Source organism: Sturnira hondurensis, unplaced genomic scaffold (assembly GCF_014824575.4).
Source record: "Sturnira hondurensis isolate 20B ecotype Veracruz unplaced genomic scaffold, ASM1482457v3 Scaffold0003681, whole genome shotgun sequence".
NCBI classification, from domain to species: Eukaryota; Metazoa; Chordata; class Mammalia; order Chiroptera; family Phyllostomidae; genus Sturnira; species Sturnira hondurensis.
In genome coordinates this window covers 6392532-6413813 of record NW_028076312.1, presented here as the reverse complement: position 1 = coordinate 6413813, position 21282 = coordinate 6392532, and the positions used below count along the sequence as shown (strand labels likewise).

The window sequence follows — 21282 nt, the reverse complement described above, 5'->3', positions numbered from 1 at the left end:
GTAGTTTTAAGAATTTTAATAGCAACCAGTATCTTTGAATTGCTAGTTTTGTCTTCACAGTAACCCTTTAAGGCACATCACAGTTGTTATTTTCAGGTGAGGAGACTGAGAAAGGGTGGTGACGTAACTTGGTGAGGCTGAGACCTGAGCCCAGGTCTTTTTGAGTCCTAACGTATACTTTTTTTTTAACCGATTTTTGCCTTTCAGTGTTATTCAGTGTTGGTGCAGGGAAGTGATGCAGGGAACTGTTTACTATGGCAAGTCCTCGAGGATTGAAGGTAGATGTGGTTCATTCAGTTCCAGCTTTGTATCTAAAAAGCTTTGTGTCTTTGGGAGAGTCAGCCTCTCAGAGCCTCACTTTTTTTCTTCCGTTATGTTTATAGCGCTTTCCAGGCCCTACCCTGGGAGTGCTAGGAAACGTTTGTGGACACGGGCGTGGGAGTGTGTTTAATGTAAAGCATCACTTAGAACCATAAGGAGAGAGAGCATGGAGTGGTATGCTCTGTAATAACGAGCTTTCCCCCAGCTTTGGCGATTTTTAAATGGTATCAATGGGAGTTACTTCTGCAAGTATTTTAGTTGCTGTGAAGTGACTAGCATGTGACAACACTGTGACAAGGTGCAGAAGCGTCATCTCTTGGGTGATTTGGAGCTGGCGGTATTACAGCAAATTGTAGAAATTAGAATCTTGTCAGACAGGACCAAAAAGCCAGCCTGAGGTCCAGGACTTTTAGCGCCTCTGGTGGATAAAGGGGAGGGGAGAATTCACACCTTCGCTATTATCTCCACTTGGCGTGTCATGGGTCTTCTTTTTATTTCACGTGACTGTGGTGAAAGTCTTTTGATTGGACTGGTGAAATTGACCTGAAAGTGTGTTTACATTTTACTTGATTAGCTCCAGTTCTAAGGCTGGGCATTCAGATTGTGGAAGTGAGACTGTCTGGTGATTTGACTGTAGTTGAAGGAGAAATTTAAAAATGAACTTTAAGAACAGTGGCAAAGTGAAGCCTGTTTTCTGCAGACCCCGAGGGAAGGAGTATATCCTCCAAGTGGAAGTCCCAGATCGGTAGGTTTTTCTTTTTTATCTTTTTGGGTATTTTTCTAGCTGTTAACTTAGTCAGATTTTTTTCTTTTTATAGCCCTCTCTTCTTCCCCCTCCCTCTTTTTCTCACTGCTTTACAAAACCAGAGTGATACTGTTTGTAATACATTTCAGAAAACTAAAGAATAAGGTTTAAGTAAAAACTTCATAGAACTGATTGACTGGGTCGATTCATTATCTTTGAGTGCATGTGTGTTTTCGGGCCATAAGACACACCTAGTTTTTAGAGGAAAATAAGAAAATAATTTTGAAGCAAAAAATGTGGTGTAATATTTAATAACGTAAATAACGTAATACTTCACCAATGTAAATGTATAACAGAACTCAACAGGAGCATTAACAACCATTATTCCTCCCAAAGTTGGGGGTGGGGGGAGTGTGTCTCATAGTCCGAAAAACGCTGTGCATGTGCTAGGATGGGAGGTAAGTGGTGCCGGGATCTTGGAGAAGGTGGGCAAGCAAATATTCTTGTTCCCTAAACTCATAAAATATCTGAACTTAGTCGTCTGACATGTATTTTTTATTTTAGAAGAGAGATGAACTATGTATGGAGTTAATGTATTTAGTGCCATGAATAAAATAGCAGCTCCAACCAACCCTCTTGTCCCTTCATTGGGCTGTGTCTCTCTGGGGCACTAACCACTGTCACTGCTCGAGTGTCAGCTCCGTGAAAGCAAGGCCTCCCTCTGTCCATGCGTTATCGAACACCCAGTATTAACCTAGAACGGTGTGGCTCATAACGGGTATTTAGCAAGTATCTGTGAAAGAATAATAGGGGAAGCAAGGCGGGGAGCTTCATTTGGTGGGTTGTCTGTCTCCTCTTATTAGGAAGTAAACTGCACAAGGACAGGGCTTTGTTGCTTCCTTCGCACCTAGAAGTGTGCCCAGTGCACAGTAGGTGCTTTAATAAGTAATTACAAAAAGAATTTATGCAAATGTATTTGTGTATATTTAACTGCATAACTATACCAAGCCTGTTAGTTTAGTCATATGATGTCTTTAAAAAGTAGATATTTTTGGCTCTGACTGGTGTGGCTCAGTGGATTGAGCACCTGACTGTGAAGCAAAGGGTCATTAGTTCAATTCCCAGTCAGGACACATGCCTGTGTTGCAGGCCAGGTTCCCTGGTGTGTGGGGTGATGTTTCTCTCTTTCTGCCTCCCTTCCCCTATGTCTAAAAATAAAATCTTTTTTTTTTAAAGTAGACATTTTTGTTCCTCTATACCAGCATTACACTCGAAGTATCACCTGTAGCGATGTAACACAGAACGGCTACACAGCATGTTGGTGAAGACCTCGAACTCTCCAAGCAAAACTGCCCAGCTTGCAGTCCAGTCCTAGCTTTGCCATTTCCTAGCAGGGTCACAAGTTACTTAGTGTCTCCACGTGTGTTTCCTCCTTTGTAAAATGTCACAGGGTTGTTAAGGAGATTGGTCGATTCATATAAAGTGCTTAGAATCAGGTGTAGAGGACAGTAATCACTCTAGGTGCCTTTAAAAAATTTGTTAAGACCGAAGTGTGTATGGATATTCCTGCTACTTTGTTCATTGTGGGCAATAAACAACGGGAAAGTTCCTCATTGTCCCCAGAGCCCCAGGTAAGGATATCCTCTTTGGTCTGTCCCTAGATGCCCTGGATCCTTGTAAATCGATGAAAGCAGGAAGTGACTGGTAGCATTTTACTTCCTTAGGGGATTGTCTTCCTGACTTCTTCCTACCGATCTCTGTGCACTCTGGTCAGGGAGCTAATGCTTTCTCTTTAAAATTGCATGCCGAATTTCTTAAGTGAATCTGAAAAACCTTCCATATATCAGATGACAGCGGCTTGCGGTGTTAACTGCAGTAAGTAGCACCTCGGGAAACTCAGGGTGGACAGGATATGCCGACAGCTGCTGTAGGAGTTGCTGCCTGGGGTGTGCAGACTGCAGAAGGTATTTGCAAGGTGAGCCTGCACAGCCGTGTGGCGAACGTGGCAGCAGAGAAGGGCCCTCCTGGCAGATGTGCAGTTCTGAGCACATCAGGGAAGTGAGGAAGAGCCATGGTACAGGACAGTGAAAAACAGGCATCTGTAAGAGTTTGGAGAGAGGGCAGAAAACACTAATAGAGGTAGTAAAATTGGGTAATCGCCACAGAGTGCCCATAGAGCCATAAAGCCTCTTGCTCTTTAGGAGATGGAAGAGTTAGAAAAGGAAGAGAGAACGGGAGAGCATAACCAATCTACTATCGTCTGGTCAGATAATAGTAATTTAGTACCTCAGTGTGCAAGGGCAGGTGTTTGATCTGTTACAGAAAACAACTCAGCCGCTTTCAGGTATACGGAGTGGAACTTTACACGTGCAGACCCAGAGGAGTGTCTCCAAATTCTGGTCCCCGATCAGTGGGGAACAATTGCTTATATAGGGTGAGGGGTGGTCTGCCACTCAGACCGTTACTTCTGGCGCGAAAGCAAGAAAGCGGAGCTGCTGATAGGAGTTAATGCATATTTCTTTGTTCTTACTTCTAGTTACTTAGTTACTTGCTCTCCCTGATCTTGTTGACTCAGCTGCCAGCCCCTCCTGGGCAGGCTATTGGCCATTACATCTATCCTATTGCTTCAGGGGCTAGCTCTCCTCCTGGGCAGGTCACTACAGATCAAGTGACATTCATATTTACAAGTATACTGTTGAGTGGTTGTGATGTTTCATTTAACGGTATGATAAGCTAATTTTTATTTGCTTATCCCTTATATTTTAAATTACATTGCAAAGAATTCAGTTCTACTTGAGACCCCCAGCAGGGATGGACTAAAAAAACACACCCAGGTTAAACTAGGCACATCTTCGGACTCTGCGGCCACTGCTCAAAAGGTAGACAGGGGCTGTTCCACCCGGCCTGACACCTTGAGCTGTGTGCTCAGCAGGAAAGAAGGATTCATGGGACAACTCTTGGATGACTGTTTAACAAACTGTACGGTGTTAAAACCATAGTGATTAACTGTGTGAGTATCATCTAATTTGTAGGCTATCTATTGCTCGTTAGGTTGGTCGGAGCGCATACGTTCCCTCACTGGCCAATCCTGAACTTGCTTCTGTTGCCCACTTTCTTCATGCTTTCTTTCGCTGCCCAGCTTCTGATGGCCAGTGAATATATACTACTACTAATTCAACCCAGCAACAATGTGCGCAGAAGAGAAATTTTTGCATAAATTATTCATTGCATTCTAAAATGTGTGGAACATCCATTAATATAACTAATTAGAAGGTGGTTTAAGAGCACCTTAAAAGTGGTCTTAAAAGTTGAAAGTAGTTCAGTACTTCATATTTTTTTAAATTGAAATGGACTGTGTTTTCCCCTAGTGGGGGAAGGGGCAGAATACAGCTCTTTGAAACCATTTTTCAGTTAGAACTTTTCCTTAATATATATCCAATCAATGATAGAAAACTAGTCTGGGGATCCACTGCTTTTGAGTTGACTCTTGGGCAATGACTGCGTCGTTGAATGGGCTTCCACGGAGGGACACACTGAGGAACAGTGCTTTAAGCATCATATGGAAACAGCCATTGTCATTAATTTTTTTATTATCGAGGAAGTCTGTGTGACTAGTTTTTGTCTGTCTCTTTTCAGTTGGTAAGAATTTCAGAGGGAAAAAAGCAAAGACGAGCTAGTCCATGTAGTTTCTGACTTCAATATTTGACATTTCTCTTCGTACATTTTCTTTAGAATGACAGACTTGAGTCACTCTGTTGTAGTAAACATTCTGCCTCAGGGCACGAGACGGCTTGTTTACAGTTGTATTGGGTGGGACAGTGAGCGTGCTGAGTCCTGTGAGGGAGGCACTGGCTCTGGCAGTTTCGACAGTCCCTTCACTTTTCTGGTGTGTCACCGGCCCAAGTGGCACCTCCATCCTCCTCCTGCAAAGGAGGGAGTTTTTGGTTAGTTTGAAGGATTTCTTGGGAGGGGGGTATAAGTTTATGATGTATTTATTTATTGAGACTGTTAATAACCTTTATTTAAATTATTTTTAAAAAATTAGATCAGTTGAATTTAGAAAAACAGGAGGGGATGTGATACCTTGACCTGGATAAGCTGAGTTTTTCTGTGTGGAGAGGCGAGTGCGTTGTCTGAGCCCAGACCACTCTGTCTCTGGCAGTGCGTGCGGTGTCTTGGTCACGGTCATTACGGACACGTCAGCTTCAGACTGCCTGCTCATTGATTTACAAGGACACAGCATGCAGTTGCCCCCTGGCTTTATTTCCTTTTGCTAAGGTGGAGCGTGTTCTGGTGTCACTAGAGAGTTTTAATGCTATATAAAGGCAGTGAAGTAGCACAGCCAAAAGTTGTTTCTCATGGGAGACGTGAACTCAGAATGTCCACTGACATTTTAAGAGCATTTCAGGAGAACGAGTTAGTCCATGCCGATGATTCACTCTTCCTTTCTTGTCCCCTGAATTGGAATCCAGTGATCCCCACAAAGAAGCTTCTGTGCAAACAGCGAGCATGCACATGTGTTTGCATCATTTTCCTCTTTATTTTGCAAGCTGGACATCTAGTAATACTTGCTTTGCAAAGGATTCATCTGAAATTATTATAATGTCATGCTGAAGTTGACTTGGTAATAATGCAGATATCACATTCTCATTTGAAATCTGGCCTGGAAAAGCTGCAGCTTAGTATAGAAAAACAAACCCAAAAAGCAGAAAAGAGAAAACCTGCATCATCTGGACTGTGCCCCCAGAGGCATGTGAACCTCTAGGAGAGTGAAGAGTCTGCTCATGTTTTGGGAATCCTGCTTCCAAGGCAGATGCAGCCCACTTCCTTTGCTCGGGGAGCCTGGTCAGTGGCTGTACCGCTGCCTGCATGCAGGTGCCCTCTGCTGGGCTACTGACCGCAGGGAGGCTGGAACTCTAGCTGACACTTGTGGAAATTCTTCATCAGCAAGGACTGGACTGTGGCCTGTGTGCTAAACAGAGAAGCAGTTATTAGGGGTTTTGACCATTCTGTTTAGTTTATGGTCCTTACTTTTAAAGGCCCTGAAATCATTTGTAATAAAAAAGATGAAGTCCCTTCTGGAGAAAATGCATTCTTTGTAAGTGTCAAAATGGGGTCATTTGGGGGCAGTTTAAATCAGTATTAATTTCTACTGAGAGTTAGCTAACATTTGTTTACTATACAAATAGCAATTTACATTTACTAAGATACTGTCATATGTAATTATCTCGTGAGCTCATGCAAATAACCAAGCAATTTGAATCTTAATGAGGCAGGGGTAGGGGTAGTGATGAAAATGGGTTGGTGATGGGAGCTGACTGTGCCCTAGGCTAGGCATCTACGTGGATCTTCTCACTTAATCTTACAACAGCATGGGGGTTGGTCTGTCGGATCCATTTTACAGGAAAACAACCTGAGACTTGTGGAGAAGTGAACTGACCCAAAGTTCCACAGTTTGAATCTTGGCAGTTTACCTGGATGGGACTTGCTTTTAGCATCTTCTAAATTAATAGTTGTTACTTGTTGGTGAACTGAGCACTTGCAAGTAGAACCCCACAAATAAGTGACAGACCTAACTCTTATTGTAATGGAATCGTGTTCAGATGCTTGTACTGCCAGACGTATTTTGTACCAGTGCGTTCGGGGTTCCTCGGTCGTGTTGCACACCGCAGCCTCTCACGGGCGGTTCATCCCCCGATGTGGGGTGACTGCCTTTCCTGCACTGAGTTCCCACAGGTAGGGGATGGTTGGTGTGGCTACCAGAGAGCTTGCCTGTGTATCCTGTGGATACTTACCACATCTTTGAACTAAACTCGGTCTTTTCTCCTTCTGTTTCCTGTTTCTGTCTAGAAGCACACACACATTCTGTTATACACCCCTCTCTCCTGGTACTCATTATCTTGGCGGGGGCATCACATTCTACCCGATTTCTAAGTCAGAGTTAACCTCTCCTCTCTGTAAATAATGCTCCCCCCCACACCCCAAGTCACCATTATGTTCTTTCATTTTACTTTCTGAGTATCTTTTGGAGCAGGCTTTTCCTTTATATTTGCATGAGCTACCTTTCAACTCAGATTCTTGACTCTTGATCAGAGTATTTTGCAAGCTTTCCTAGCTGATTTCTCTGCCTTCAATTTTGTCTCCCTGCCGTTTTTCCTCCATGCTATAAGCAGAAGTGATTTACCAAAATCCAAGTCTGACTCATTCATTACCTTAGCCCCAGCACAGACCTGTAGTGGTCCCTCATGGGTTGTGGCGGTGGCCCAAAGTCCTGACGTCATATCAGAATCATCTTCGATGATTAAAGAGAAGAGTGCTGCCTTTGCTGGGGTGCCTCAGTTGGTCGAAGCATTGTCCCATAAACTGAAAGGTCGCAGGTGTGATTCCCAGTCAGGGCACATGTCTAGGTTGCAGGTTTGGTCCCTGGTCAGGGCATGTAGGAGAGGTAAGTGATCAGTGTTTCTCTCTCACATCCATGTTTCTCTCCTTCCTCCCTTCCTTCTCCACTCTCTGAAATCAATGAGTACATCCTCTGGCAAGGAAAAAAAAGAAATGAAAAGTGCTGAGGCCACTTCAGGCCAACAAAAAATTCCCTGGAGTGGGGCCCTGGCGTGTGTCTTTTCGGGAAGGTTCACATGTCTTCGTATCAGCCTGTCTACTTGGATATATAACAGTCATCTCAGAGTTAACATGTCTAAAATGGGAATTTCCCCCTCAGAACCTGTGCCAACACTGACCTTCCCCATCTGAGCTGACGGCAGCTCTGCCCTTCAGTTTGCTCAGACCTTCCCGGGCCACTTTATATAAAAATATATGTACGAAAGAAGCGAGTTCAGATCTCTTTTTTCTTTGTTCTGTTTCTAGCAATCACCACCTTCTACCATATCATATACTCATTTATTATGTTTGTGGTTTATTTCTAGCTCCCCCGGGCAGCAGTTTTCCTTTGTTATTCTGTTTTGTTCACTGAAGCATTCCAGATACCTAGAGCATTGCCTGGCACATGGTAGGGAGTTGGTTAACATTTCTGGCCTGTCCGCAAATACAGGCCAGAAAACGACCAGCAATAGCAAAATGAAAGTAGTAGAAGGTGTAAAGGACTTGGGCACGGGAGTCCCACTGTCTGTGTCCAGCCCTGTGCCTCAGCTTCCGTCTGTGAAATAGATACAACACTGCCCACTTCATAAGGTCGAGGACCAGAGGAGACAGTGCCTAGGAAGCCCGTATCCAGGACTAGCGCCTAGTGACTGAATCATGTCATGTGCTGTCAGGCGAGTGGTGCCACTGGAGGTGCTGTTGTGGCTCTGAACCATTTCTCACTGGCATTTCCTTCCAGGTTGGAGACAGGTTATCACTGTCTCTACTGTGCCCGAGAGATGAACACCATACATGATGGTCAACAAGATTTCCTTTCTAAGCAAGGAAAGTCATGTTTGCAGTTTTAAGCGTGTCTCACTTACGATGTACTTAGACCTCTTCGTGACTGCCTGGCACTGTGGCCATGAAAGCCGCACATTTGTGCTGGCTTTTCTGCATCTGTTGGTTTCGGGCTCCGTGTCCCATTCTGCAGCCTGAAGGGTGACAGCGGGGTCCTATTGCTCCCTCTGCTTCTCTTATTCCACTTGCAGCTGGAGTCACTTCTTCCCACTCTCGGGGATTCCTCTGAATTGCCTTCTCCTAGCTTATACCAGGGGGAGAAAGAGTCAGTTTACAGTTGTTTGTATGGAAAACAATACGATAATGAATAAATAATACATGCAGGAATAAAAGCCGTGTTTTGCATACTCACAGCTCTAAACCTATGTTTGCCCTGCTATGTAGCCTGTGTATAAAATTGAACGAGGTGTTGGTGGTGGTTGTCTTCTAGGCACAACTCCCAGGGCATATTTTATTTTACTTTTGAAATTTATTTTTTATTGTATTTTTTCATCACCATTCTTCCCTTTTATATTCCCCTCTCTTCCATGATCACCACACTGTTGCCCATGTCCATGAGTCCTTTTCCTTTTTGTTCGATCTCCTCACCCTCTAACCACTCCCTGCTCCGAGCTGTTGGCCTGCTCTCTACCCATGAGTCTGTGTCTGTTTCGCTCATTAGTTCAGCTTGTTCGTTAGGTTCCACATACGAGTTAAACTACATGATATTTGTCTTTCTCTGACTGATTTATTTCACTTAATGTAGTGTTCTTCATGTCCATCCGTGCTTTCACAAAGGGTGAAATTTTCTCCTTTTTTACAGCCGAGTAGTATTTCTTTGTGTAAACATCCCATAGTTGTTTTATCCACTCATCCGCTGATGGACACCTGGCTGCTCCTATATCTTGGTGACTGTAAATAACACTGCAATGAACATGTGGGTGCTGATGTTCATTTGAATTTATTTGTGTTTTAGATTTCTTTGGATAAATTCCCAGAAGTGGTCTCGGGGCATATTTTATAAATGCAGGGGGAGGAGGGAAGCTTCTAGTTTTAGCAGCACAATTTAATTAAAATTTAAAATTTTTTTTCAAAACTTAAATTCAAAGTGCATATGAAATAAGACAATACATCTGGTGCCCTCTGCTGAAGTCGGCCTCTGGAGGCCTTTTCCAGGGTTCGTTGTGGTGAATCAGAAAGTTTGGGCCGCGTGGCACTGATGGCAGAGCAGAGAGGATGAGAGGACATGGATGCAGCTCACGGCTTGGTTCTTGCATTCTTTTGACAGATATTGAATAACTTCAATCTACTCTAATGACGTGGATACACAGTGAAATTCAAGACTGTGGTAGATGCGAGGTGGGATTTTCAAGAGGGAGAGCTATAGTGAAAGTGTATGTTCTGTGCTCTGAAAATACAGCGGGGTGTGTGAGTTGGAGTTTGGGTCTTAGAAAAGCAGCTGTTGCACCTGGCCTCTGTGGGTCAGTGAGGGTCTGCAGCATGTTGTTGCCCCAGAACTTCACTGTTGCACCTGGCCTCTGTGGGTCAGTGAGGGTCTGCAGCATGTTGTTGCCCCAGAACTTCACTGTTTCACCTGGCCTCTGTGGGTCAGTGAGGGTCTGCAGCATGTTGTTGCCCCAGAACTTCACTGTTTCACCTGGTCTCTGCGGGGTCAGTGAGGGTCTGCAGCATGTTGTTGCCCCAGAACTTCACTGTTTCACCTGGTCTCTGTGGGTCAGTGAGGGTCTGCAGCATGTTGTTGCCCCAGAACTTCACTGTTTCACCTGGCCTCTGCGGGGTCAGTGAGGGTTTGCAGCATGTTGTTGCCCCAGAACTTCACTGTTTCACCTGGCCTCTGTGGGTCAGTGAGGGTCTGCAGCATGTTGTTGCTCCAGAACTTTTGGGTTTGGGTAACAAGAGTGGCAGAGTAAACAACATGTGAAGGAGTGATATTCCTGTGTCCTTTCCCAAGCATGAGGACGATGGCAGGTGATAAGTCTAAGAGCAGTTGGGGTCAGCGTGTGCGTGGCCTTATGGGACATGCTGCAGAATATGCATTTTTATCTTGTGAGGGATTTCTGTAAGGGAGGCGTGTTATCACGTGTGTGGTAACAGTATGCAGGCTGGGAAAGGTTGAGCATTCAGAGAAAAGAGGGCTTTCCTTTTGTATTTAGAGAAAAATCAGTGAGTCCTAGGCAACTGAGAGAAGCTCTTGCTAAAATACAGAAAAACAGTAAGAGTAAAATTTAATCACAGAAGCAAGTCAAAACAAATGCAGAAGGTAGCATGATTGAGAAACGCACCCCTAGTTCACAGTCTGAGAACCCCATTATTGGAATTCTCCAACTAAAGTTCAGAACGAACGTTTCAGGAGATGGTGTTACCAGAAAAAATACAGGGTCTGGCTGGTGTAGCTTAGTGGATTGAGTGCTGGCCTGCGAACCAAAATATCGCGGTTCGATTCCCAGTGAGGGCACATGCCTGGGTTGCAGGCCAGTTCCCAGCAGGGGACTCACCAGAGGCAAGCATACATTGATATTTCTCTCCCTCTCTCCTTCCCTTCCCCTCTAAAGATAAATAAATAAAATCTTTAAAAAAAGAAAAGTATTAAAAAAATACAGGATGCCCAGTTAAATTTGAATTTCTAGATAAATAAGAAACAATATTTTAGTGTTAAGTATGCCCATGCAACATTTGAAATATACTAAAAACTTTTTTTTTTGGTTAATCTGAAATTCAGATTTAACTGGATGTCATATTACTTGTATTTGGAAACTCCGGTAATCCTAGTGTGATTTTTTAAAAAGGACCATGAAAAGGCCTGGTGGTCAGACTCAATGACCTTTTTTAAATGAAAGTGTTACCCACGTTTGTTTGGAGGTTTGAGGTACAGGCCCCAGTGAGGCATTCCACAGAACACAGGGACAGTCTTTTGGGCAGTGTTTTCTACATTCAAGGGATCTCACCTTGTGAGATTGTGAAGAAGAAGAATGAACTGGAGAAAAGGGAAAGTTCAAACCATTGAAAGCATGGGATACTCAGCAGACTAGATGGACAGCGTCCTGTGTATTCCGGGACACAAAGCGGGGCGGCACCCTTGCTGAGGGGGCTCGTCCACAGTGCTGGATCAGATGTGAGCAGGGCAGGGTGCCATCCCTGGTAATGCTCATGCTGTACAGTGGCCCCTGTGTTCTGGCTCCTGCTGTTATTGAGGCTCTGAACACATTACAAAACCCCAACAATAAGCACTCTGCTGAGAATGTGAGGTCATAGTAACGTGACCTCACTGGGAGCCGGTTCTTTGGAACCCCTAGAAGACCAGCAGACTTTGGAGCTGTGGGGCGAATGGGTACTGGGAAGGGGCGTGGGAGAGGAAGGATGGCCCCGGCGCATCCTGGGCTCCATTATGAGCTTGTCCTGGTGTCTGTCTGATTGCTGGTGAGTTGTATTGCTGTCCTTTGCTGATTGCTGATTGTTGTGTTACTGTCATTTCATAGACTTTCTGATTTAAAAGGAGCAACCTCTCTTCTTATTCAAGGAATCTCATAAATCATGAAATAGGACAGAATGAAGTCATCTAGGAATAGAGATAGTTAACCTCACTTTATTCCCAATTTTCTTCTTTACTGAGAATCCTGAGAAGTCTGCTGTCTCTAGATTTTATTATTTCCTCCTCCTGCTGTATGTGAGAAAAATAAGAAATAGACTGGGCTGGGCAAGGCGGTAGGAAGAGGAGGCAAACGTGAGGAATGAGAAGCCTGAGCAACAGGGTGATTTGGGCCACTACGTTTAAAACAATTGTGCTCATTAGGATAAGTCTCTCGTCCTTGGGTAAAATCTCTGCAGTACGATGTATGTGGTATAATCACATGTTTTCCTGCAGTAATTAAGTATATGAATTTGCCCAGAGAAATGAACAGTAAGTCCTGGTTTAACTGAGGAAAAAACCGATTCTCTGACATTCATTTTTTGTCATGATAGCTCATATACAGAGCAGGAAGAGAATGCGTGAGAGCGCAACTCCAGGGTTTTTTCTAATTTATAAAAATTACTTGATTTTAACTAAAACAGTTATTGGAGTAAATATTTTACATTTATTTGCTTATGTGAGAAACACGAAGTTCAGTTGCCTTTAAAAGAAATTTCTTCTGTACATTTACTTATTATAGATTTGCCACATATAATAATTATTTTGTTTTCTGATAGGATAAATTTCACAAATTTATCCTGGTAATGTGAATTCTCTAAAGGCAGGTTTAGGATGAAGAAAATATTTGAATGTATTTGCATGAAGATTTCATCATGATGAAGCAATGTATCGTGATTGGGGTTATTTCTGATGGAAGATTGTTTGAGGTGGCCGACTGTTGAAGGAGGGTTCCCAAACTTCCTGGTTTCCCTGCGTCAGGTCCAGGTCGTCTGTTGTACTGGAAGTGACTACACTTCAGCATTGGATTTTGACCTTGACTTTGACTTTGCATACCCTTTGGACACAGACAATGTAGTGAAGACAGGGATGGGGGGCAGCTGGGGGAGGAAATGGGTAAAGAGGGGGAAATGGAGGATATCTGTAACAGTGTTAACAATAAAAAAAGAGAATGAAGTAATATCATTAATAGTTGCAGTAAAATCAGTCAGCATGGGTTTGATAAACCTCCACCTTGTATTTCCACTTGTCTGCAGTCTGTCCTGGAAGGTGTGAGTTGACCTGTGCGTTGAACAGAGTTTTCATGTAGTTGATGAGTCTCAAAGGCAATGTGGGGTAACCTTTCTTTCTTTTCCTTCCTGATAGCCTCCTTTCGGGGACAGGTGGAGTACTCGCTGATCCTGGGAGCTGGGACGGGGGGCGCTGGGGACAGTTGACTCCTTCAGGTCTGGCCATGGTGGGAAGTCCAGGACTCGGCAGCCCCTGGGAGTATGGGGACCGCCAGCGGGTCGTGCGGTAGCCCTCCCGCATTTGGCTCATAGTGAAGCTGCCAGGCTAATGAGTTGGTGGGCGAGTGGAAAATGGGAAATTGTAATTTAGATGGAATGACAAAACAGAGATGGAGCAGTTTTTAAAATACTCATTTTTGCTAAAATGATTTTTGTTATTTATTACATGATGTGAGTCCACAACTAATTGTTTTCCTATTGGCAGTGCTTTTTTATTTTACTTGTAATAAGTATGATTACATATTTAATGATTTGATCATCCCTGGTCCCTCTTCAGAGTGTCCTCATTTAGACAGTGAATGGTCACCGTGCTTAGAGTTCAGGCCGAGTTAAAGAAGTACAGGATAGAGCAAGGACACTCAGCCTAGCCTGGGGACCCTTTCCGCCTTGCCTGGAATGGATTTTACGTTTTTAAAGGTTGTGAAAAAACAAAAACAAAACAGAAGCAAAGAAGCACATGTGGCAGTGGCCTTCTGTGGCCTGCCAAGCGCAAAACATTTACTGCTGGGTCCATGACAGAAGCATTCTGACTGTCTGGGGTCAGTGGTAAGTGCACTGGAAGGCTACTCGTGCACAGTTTATCATGAACACAGTTTTGTTTTGTTGCCAAGTTAAAGTGAAGACTTGGAGATGACTGTGCTCTCATTGGTTCTGGTGTTATAAATGTGTGGTGTACAGTGTACAGCCAGCCACAGGCTGTAGTTTGTGACTCCTTTCTGGAACAGAGGCCTCACAGTGTGGTCTGGGGGCTTCCCGAGACCCTTTCTGTAGGTTTGTGAGGTCAAGTTTATTTTATGATAACAGGACAGTATTATTTTCCTGTTTCACTGTGCTGATATTTGCATTGATAGTGCAGAAGAATGAGGTGGCCATGGGGGACCTTGACCCAAATCGAGGGAGCGGCACCAAAGTGTCTAGTTGTTACTGTGTTGCACTTTACTGCCATGCACTCGAAATGAAGACAATGGCCTTGATAGAGCAGTGCAAATTGATTACATTTCAGCCCTTGACTACACGCCTTTTTAATTTCTCACCTGATGAACATATGCATGAAGCACCTCTGCTCCTGATGGTTGCCTACAGGCAAAAACACTTGTATGTAATTAGGTTTGTGAGCTGGAAGACACTCCCTTTTTTCATGGAACGATGCTTTTCCTTCGAAGTATGACTGGAAAGCTGTGGTTGTTGGCAAACATTCTCTCGGAAATTACTAGAGTGAGCCTGTTACTTTAAGGAAATCAACTGGCAATTTCTGTTGCTAATGATAAAATGTGAGCTTTCAAGCAAAAATCAGAAGTTTGGAAAAATTAGTTATCTATACCAAAAGTTTGACCACTTCCCAGTTCTCAGACTTTTCAGAAGATATTAGTGGTGACATTAATGAGTGTGGTTTTTTTTAATATAGTACTAAAATGTGTCAAACTATCTTTCAAATGACCATTGCATGTTGCAGAATCATGCCTGGGTAAAAGATTCAAAATGTAAGACAGATTTTCATATGAGTACAAAAAGTTCATTGATGCATTTTTAGTGTCTGTATTGCAACCAACCTTTAAGAAATTATCACTTGTTTTATTTTGGTGTCATAATCAGAACAGAATATCTATAATTATCTGAAAAGGAAATTAAAATTAACTAAATATCTCTATGATGCTGGATTTTCTTAGTCTTTTTCAACCACAACCATGTATTTTTACAAATTAACTGTTGAGGTTGCTATGGGAACCAGCTGTCCTCTAGTATGGCCGCCATTAAAGAAATTTGTAAAAAACGTAAACCATGGTTGCTTGTCTCACTAAACTTTATGTTGTTTTGGAAACTATAGTTATCTTTAATAAAAATATATAACTTATATTCATGGAACAGATTCTTTTTCAATGAGTTAATATTTGAAACTTTTCTATTTTGACTAGTAATGTGGTGGATATCAATGAGTATAACCCAGGTAAACAAAGGTCTTTGGAGTTCTGCTCTATGCCTTTAAAAATGTAAAGGTCCCAAGACCCAAAGATTTGAAAACTGCTCTCCGGGGTTTAAGCAATCACTTCATTAACACATTGACATAGAGTGGTTGAAAATATTTTTATGAATAATTAAGCGTACAACAATCTCATTGGAAATAATTTTTTGTTGGTTCTACATCATCATGTTAATTTCATCAGCTATTTTCCTCTTTGCCACACAAGAAAAACCTTTTCAATTCTTTCTCCCCTCTTTTTCGGTTCTCACAGCCATGCTCGGGTGAAAACAGCCCGGCTGGAGGCTCCGTCTGAAATGGGGAACACCGAAATTCTGGAAAGGGAGCCCTTGGAGAATCTCAGCAATGGCACCAGCAGCAACGTAGAAGCTGCCAAAAGGCTGGCCAAGCGCCTTTATCAACTGGACAGATTCAAAAGATCGGACGTCGCAAAGCACCTCGGCAAGAAGTATGTCCTACCCAGAGGCCAGTCATCTGCGTGTGTGTGTGTGTTAATATCAGCTCTGATATCAATAACCAAGTCTATTCTGTTTCCTTCTAGCAATGAATTTAGCAAACTGGTTGCAGAAGAATATCTGAAGTTTTTTGATTTCACGGGAATGACGCTGGATCAGTCTCTCAGGTAGAATTAAACATCACTTCTGTTCGTTTGTGCCTCCATAGGATTTTTTTTTAAGACTTTATTTATTTATTTATCTTTAGAGGGGAGGGAGAGAGGGAGAGAAACATCAATGTATGGTTGCCTTTCGTGCGCCCCCTGCTGGGAGTTGGCCTGCAGGGAACCGGCCTGCAACCCAGGCATGTGCCCTGACTGGGAATTGAACCGTGATCCTCTGGTTCGCAGGCTTGTGCTCAACCCACTGAGCTACACCAGCCAGGGCGGATTTTGTTTTTTTAAACTCACTGTTACTTTATGAATTTAGCCCAGATTGTACTAAAGGTATTAAATGTACTATAAAGTGAGAAAATACACGCTGGGTTTAGGCGATCCCAGGAACTCATGTTCTGCATGACGCAGTGAAGAACGCTGGGCAGCAGAGGTCTTGAGGAGGGGTGGGATCTGTGGGAATTCGATTTTTAGATGATTAGTTTTTTTGAAAAAGGCAGTTTACAGACTGTAGAATTTTAGATGTTTTTCCTAAGCATTTGTTTACCATACCGATTAGACTTTTAAGACAGTACTTTAGAATTGTCATGAATGGAATAACCAGCAGGAAGTATCAGTATAAGTGGTCAGGCCGTGACACTTTCTGCTGACCTATTCAGATGAAGGTGTCTTAAACAGACTGGTCCTCACTTTTCACACCGTATTGTACTGTACATTTGTAAGAGCAGCTGAAGGCTATTAGATGCCCAGTCAGCATCTAATCTTACGAACTTTGTAACCTGGCAGAGCCTGGAGGAATACTGAGGTCATCTGCATAGCTGTCTGTTTTCACACATCAGCTACTGAGGCCTGGGAGGTGAAGTGGGGGTGTTTGGGTTATAACGCACACAGTGACTTCTTCTGTGGCTCTTTGCATGAATCCAGCATACACATGGGTTTTGCAATGAAAACAGGTAAGGGAGAGATCTGTAGTTTTGTTTTGCTCTTCCATGTGGTTTATTTTTAAAAAGTTGAAAAAAACTCAAATTTGGTCAGTGTAACTTAGATTAACAAACTATAAGGAAAACAGCAATATTTTCATCATAGAAAAAGGTTTGTTACATGTTTCTTTCAATAAGATTTCTTGGAACATTCTAAATGACTTTTTTTTCTTCCCGTCTCATGCTTTGGAGAATACATCTACTTTGCTAAGTGAGGAACGCCTGCATTTATCTATAATAGACGGTCCTCTCAGTGCCTCTGATTTAGAGTAGTGTGTGGTTCTGGGCATGTTTTCTGTTGTTCACAGAAGCTTCATACTAAATAAATTGATTGATTCCTAATTTATGGAGTAAATTGAGTTTTATCTCTCAATTTCCTCCTCATGTAATAATTTAATAATGTGGAGGTATAGGCAAAGTAAAATGAACAGAAATCTACTGCACAAGATGATAAAATAGTAATTTTGACACCGGATCAGTGGCAATGACAGTCATGTAACAAAACGACAAAGAAGCTGTGATCTGTGGAGAGTTCGGAAGCATAGCCCACGTGGCTACGAGGTCAGTCCGGTGGCCTTTGGCCTCGTTCAGCTGGTCTGAACCGGCAGCCTGGCACTTGGTCGTATGGGGAGGTCACCTGCCTTTCCCAGGCTTTCCTTGGTGGTACAGCCCTGTCATCTTTTACCTGAACAGTCAAGAGAATTTAAATGTCAGTACAAATTTATACTGAATGGCCATTGAGTGATTTTTTTTAAGTAACTGCAGAACATTTTACTTTGTGTAAAATATTTATTATGTCTATATGAATTAATTTTAACTGTCATACATAAAGTGTATGGTAACATTTTCTAAAATTATACTTCCCGACTCCCATTCTTTTTTTTTTTTTTTTTTAGGTATTTCTTTAAAGCATTTTCTCTTGTGGGAGAAACTCAAGAACGAGAGAGAGTTTTAATACACTTCTCCAGTAGATATTTTCATTGTAACCCGGACACCATTGCCACACAAGGTAATCTGATGGAAATGCTGGATTTTTCTTTTATCTTCACACAAGGACTTGCTTACTGGTTTTAGGGAGCAGGGGAGGGTGGGAGACAGAGAGAATATGTGAACGCGACGCAGAAACATCGATGTGAGAGAGAAACATTGAGTGGTCGCCTCTCATGCATCTCAGCTGGGACCAAACCGGCAACCCAGGAGGCATCGCCCTGACCGGGCATTGAACCGTGAATTTCAGTTTATAGGACAATGCTCCAGCCGACTGAGCCACACCAGCCAGGGCTTGAAGTTCTTTTTTTTAATAAGGGTTGTTTTCCTCATTATCAAAGTTTACATTTTGGTGGAAAATACAGAAAATTATACAAAGAAAATTAAAATGATCTAAATATTTCTATCTAGAGATAACTATTATAAATAAACTTCTTTGTAGTTATTAGTACAATATTTACTTAATGTCAAGTAGAATTGTTAGAGTTGTTTCCTACTACCTCTCCCTTTTGTTGTGAGCATTTTCTCATGCCATCACGCCTTCTTTAAAAAGAGTATTTAGCCCTGGCTGGTGTAGCTCAGTGGATTGAGTGCAGACCTGTGAACCACACAATCGCGGTTCGATTCCCAGTCAGGGCACATGCCTGGGTTGCAGGCCAGTTCCCAGCAGGGGACACATTAGAGGCAACCATACATTGATGTTTCTCTCCCTCTCTCCTTCCCTTTCCCTCTAAAGATAAATAAATAAAATCTTTTAAAAAAGCGTATTTAGTGATCCATGATATTCTTTGCTCTCCTTTCAGTTATTTTCCTCTAGTTTCCAGTTCCATAGTATTCTTTACATCGCTTACACTTTGTCACTCTGAGGTTTTATGTGCAAAATGGATTGTAATAAATGAAATTCGGCTTTCTTATTTTCTTTTCCTAAGCATCTGATCTCTAACTTTCTTGATGAAGTGTGTGCATGCTTAGTTTCAGGTTTTGGAAATACTTACAAATCTCACTGGAGTTTACGGTGTGTCTGGTGCTGCTGTTTGATGTTCATCAAAACAACACTGACCACTGACTGGGGTTTATGATTTGAGTGAACCATAAATCTATGTTTATTGTACTATTTTTATTTTTTAGTTTAATTTTTAAATTATATTTTATTGATTATGCTATTACAGTTGTCCCAGTTTTTCTCCGTTTGCGCCCCTCCACCAGCACCCCCCACTCCCTCAGGCAGTCCCCCACACCTTTGTTCATGTCCATGGGTTATGCATTATGAGTTCTTTGGCTTTTTTTGAAAAGCAACTTTAATTGTTGGTATAACCTATGAAGAGTGATTTCCTCTCCATTTCAATTCTCACAGTAAAGCAAAATTTTCAAGATTTGAAGTCAAGTACATTTACTTATAATTGGAGAATCTTCCATAAAGAGACAAACTCTGGAATAAATCACTGAGACTAGATGCCCTAGAAACAGTAATGACCCCTTGGCTTTCGTATTACCAGTCAACTAAAAAATACGGGTTCTTGATACTGAGTGGAGTGAGTGCCCCCACCCCTCTGTCCTGCAGGCGATAACTGTCTAATTATTAAATCCACATTCTTATCATAAGATGGAAACTTGTCTTTCTTGCTCCTTTCTTGGGCTGTATTTAGACCCTTTATTCACTGTCTCTATCGCTGTCAATGTTGAGTAGCAAGTGCAAGGGACATACGAGGGCTGTTTCTGTTGGAACCTTCTTCAGATCAAAGATGCTGACGCTCCTGAATGAAATAAGGAACATGGATTTGCGCGTTCACGTAGCTGTTGATAAGGAAATCTGAGAGTTGGCTGCTGAGTTTACTTTCAGGAATTTGCTTTAAACATATTTAGAATTTGCGATAATCAACTGAAGCTGGAATAAATATATTTTCAGTCATTTAGTAGTATCTACCAAGAGACGTTAATAACAGAAATTTCCTACTATACTTAAAGGCATACTTTTGAAAAATAGGCTGTCTGTAGTTCTTGAGTTCAGTAATTGGACAGGCCTTTCTGTACAGTTAGCACAGTTCATAAGATTTCCCCGAGTCTGCAGCTTCTGTGGTCTACTGTGCTCGGATTGAGAACTGCAGGGAGAGAGTACGGAGGCAGCTAATTCTGGAGCCTGGAAATGAGAAGCTTAGCTCAGTGCTTTTTCTTGTTTTATATAAAATAAGAAGAGTGATGTTTCTGTATAAGCGTGAATCCTTCTGGTTTGAGCTAATCTTTTCCCCCAAATATTTAATTTTTTAATTTTCACAGATTATTTCAGTATTCCGCTTTTGTCTGATTCGAAGTATCTTGGACCATTCAGTCTAAATGTTTTCTCGAATGGCAAGATTCATTACAAAAAAAAGAAGAAGAAGAAGAAGAGCAGGAAAGAGGAGATAACATTCCTGCCTGTATATTTTTAGCCAGAGAACTGGAATTCAAACAGTAAACTATGGAAGATGCAAACTGTGGCTTTCTTTAACTTTGCTTCTTTCCTAATTCACTTTCCTCCCAGAAAGTAAAAAAAGTAACTGTATTAAAAAATACTGTTATTAAAAGTAATTTATTATTTTCATGTCTTGTGTTAAAAAATTGAGAAGACGTTGATGAAAAAAATTATAGTCTCACTTTCCAGAGATAATAATCTTTTTAAATATTACCTTGCACAGTATTGCAGATGTATTTATATTTAAGAGGAATCATACTCCAGATATGTCTTCATGTAATAATGTATTGTGAAATGTCTTTCCACTCTACATCTATACTTGGACAGCACTTTTAATTACTTAACATAAAAGAATTATGTTTTGAGGGGGTCATATTTACTTGTTTCCTATTATAAGCAATGTTTCTTTGAATATCCTTGTATTTTGTGTACATTTTTAATTACTTAGTGTAAAGTCCTAGGAGTAAGTTTGCTGTGTCCAAGGACATTGTTTCAGAGTTTGTGGATATGTGCTCTCAAGTTGTCCTCCTAAGAGGCAGGAATAATTCACTTTATCCAGCGGAGTCCAACTCGGAGGTCTTTAATGCCTTATTCTAATGTAATTCCTGTCTCCCCAAACAAGTGGGATGAATTGGGCCTCGCTGCAGTATTGTGCTTTCATGGGTTCTTGGTGTAGGCTATTTAACGGTAACAGGAGTCGAACAGGAAATAGTGAGTGCTCTCTGTCCTGTCTTTCCTTAGACGGAGTCCACTGCCTCACCTGTGCAATGATGCTGCTCAACACGGACCTGCACGGCCATGTAAGTGTGTGGTTATAAACTGTCTGCAGAAACCCGAAGTATCTCGGGCTTGTCTTTGCATTTA

General features: G+C 42.1%; 1 protein-coding gene across 5 annotated transcripts in view; it reads left to right on the top strand.

The window, feature by feature from the left end:
• PSD3 (pleckstrin and Sec7 domain containing 3) overlaps nucleotides 1-21282 on the top strand; it is a 572156-nt gene that overhangs the window by 323360 nt on the left and 227514 nt on the right. For 4 of the 5 annotated variants that reach the window (XM_037042117.1, XM_037042121.1, XM_037042120.1 and 1 more), the window contains 4 exons: nucleotides 15640-15843; nucleotides 15937-16017; nucleotides 17879-17991; nucleotides 21160-21218. In XM_037042117.1, coding sequence (XP_036898012.1) covers nucleotides 15640-15843; nucleotides 15937-16017; nucleotides 17879-17991; nucleotides 21160-21218 — 457 coding nt within the window. The remainder of the gene's footprint in view (nucleotides 1-15639; nucleotides 15844-15936; nucleotides 16018-17878; nucleotides 17992-21159; nucleotides 21219-21282) is intronic. The other variant, XM_037042118.1, reaches the window with a different exon arrangement.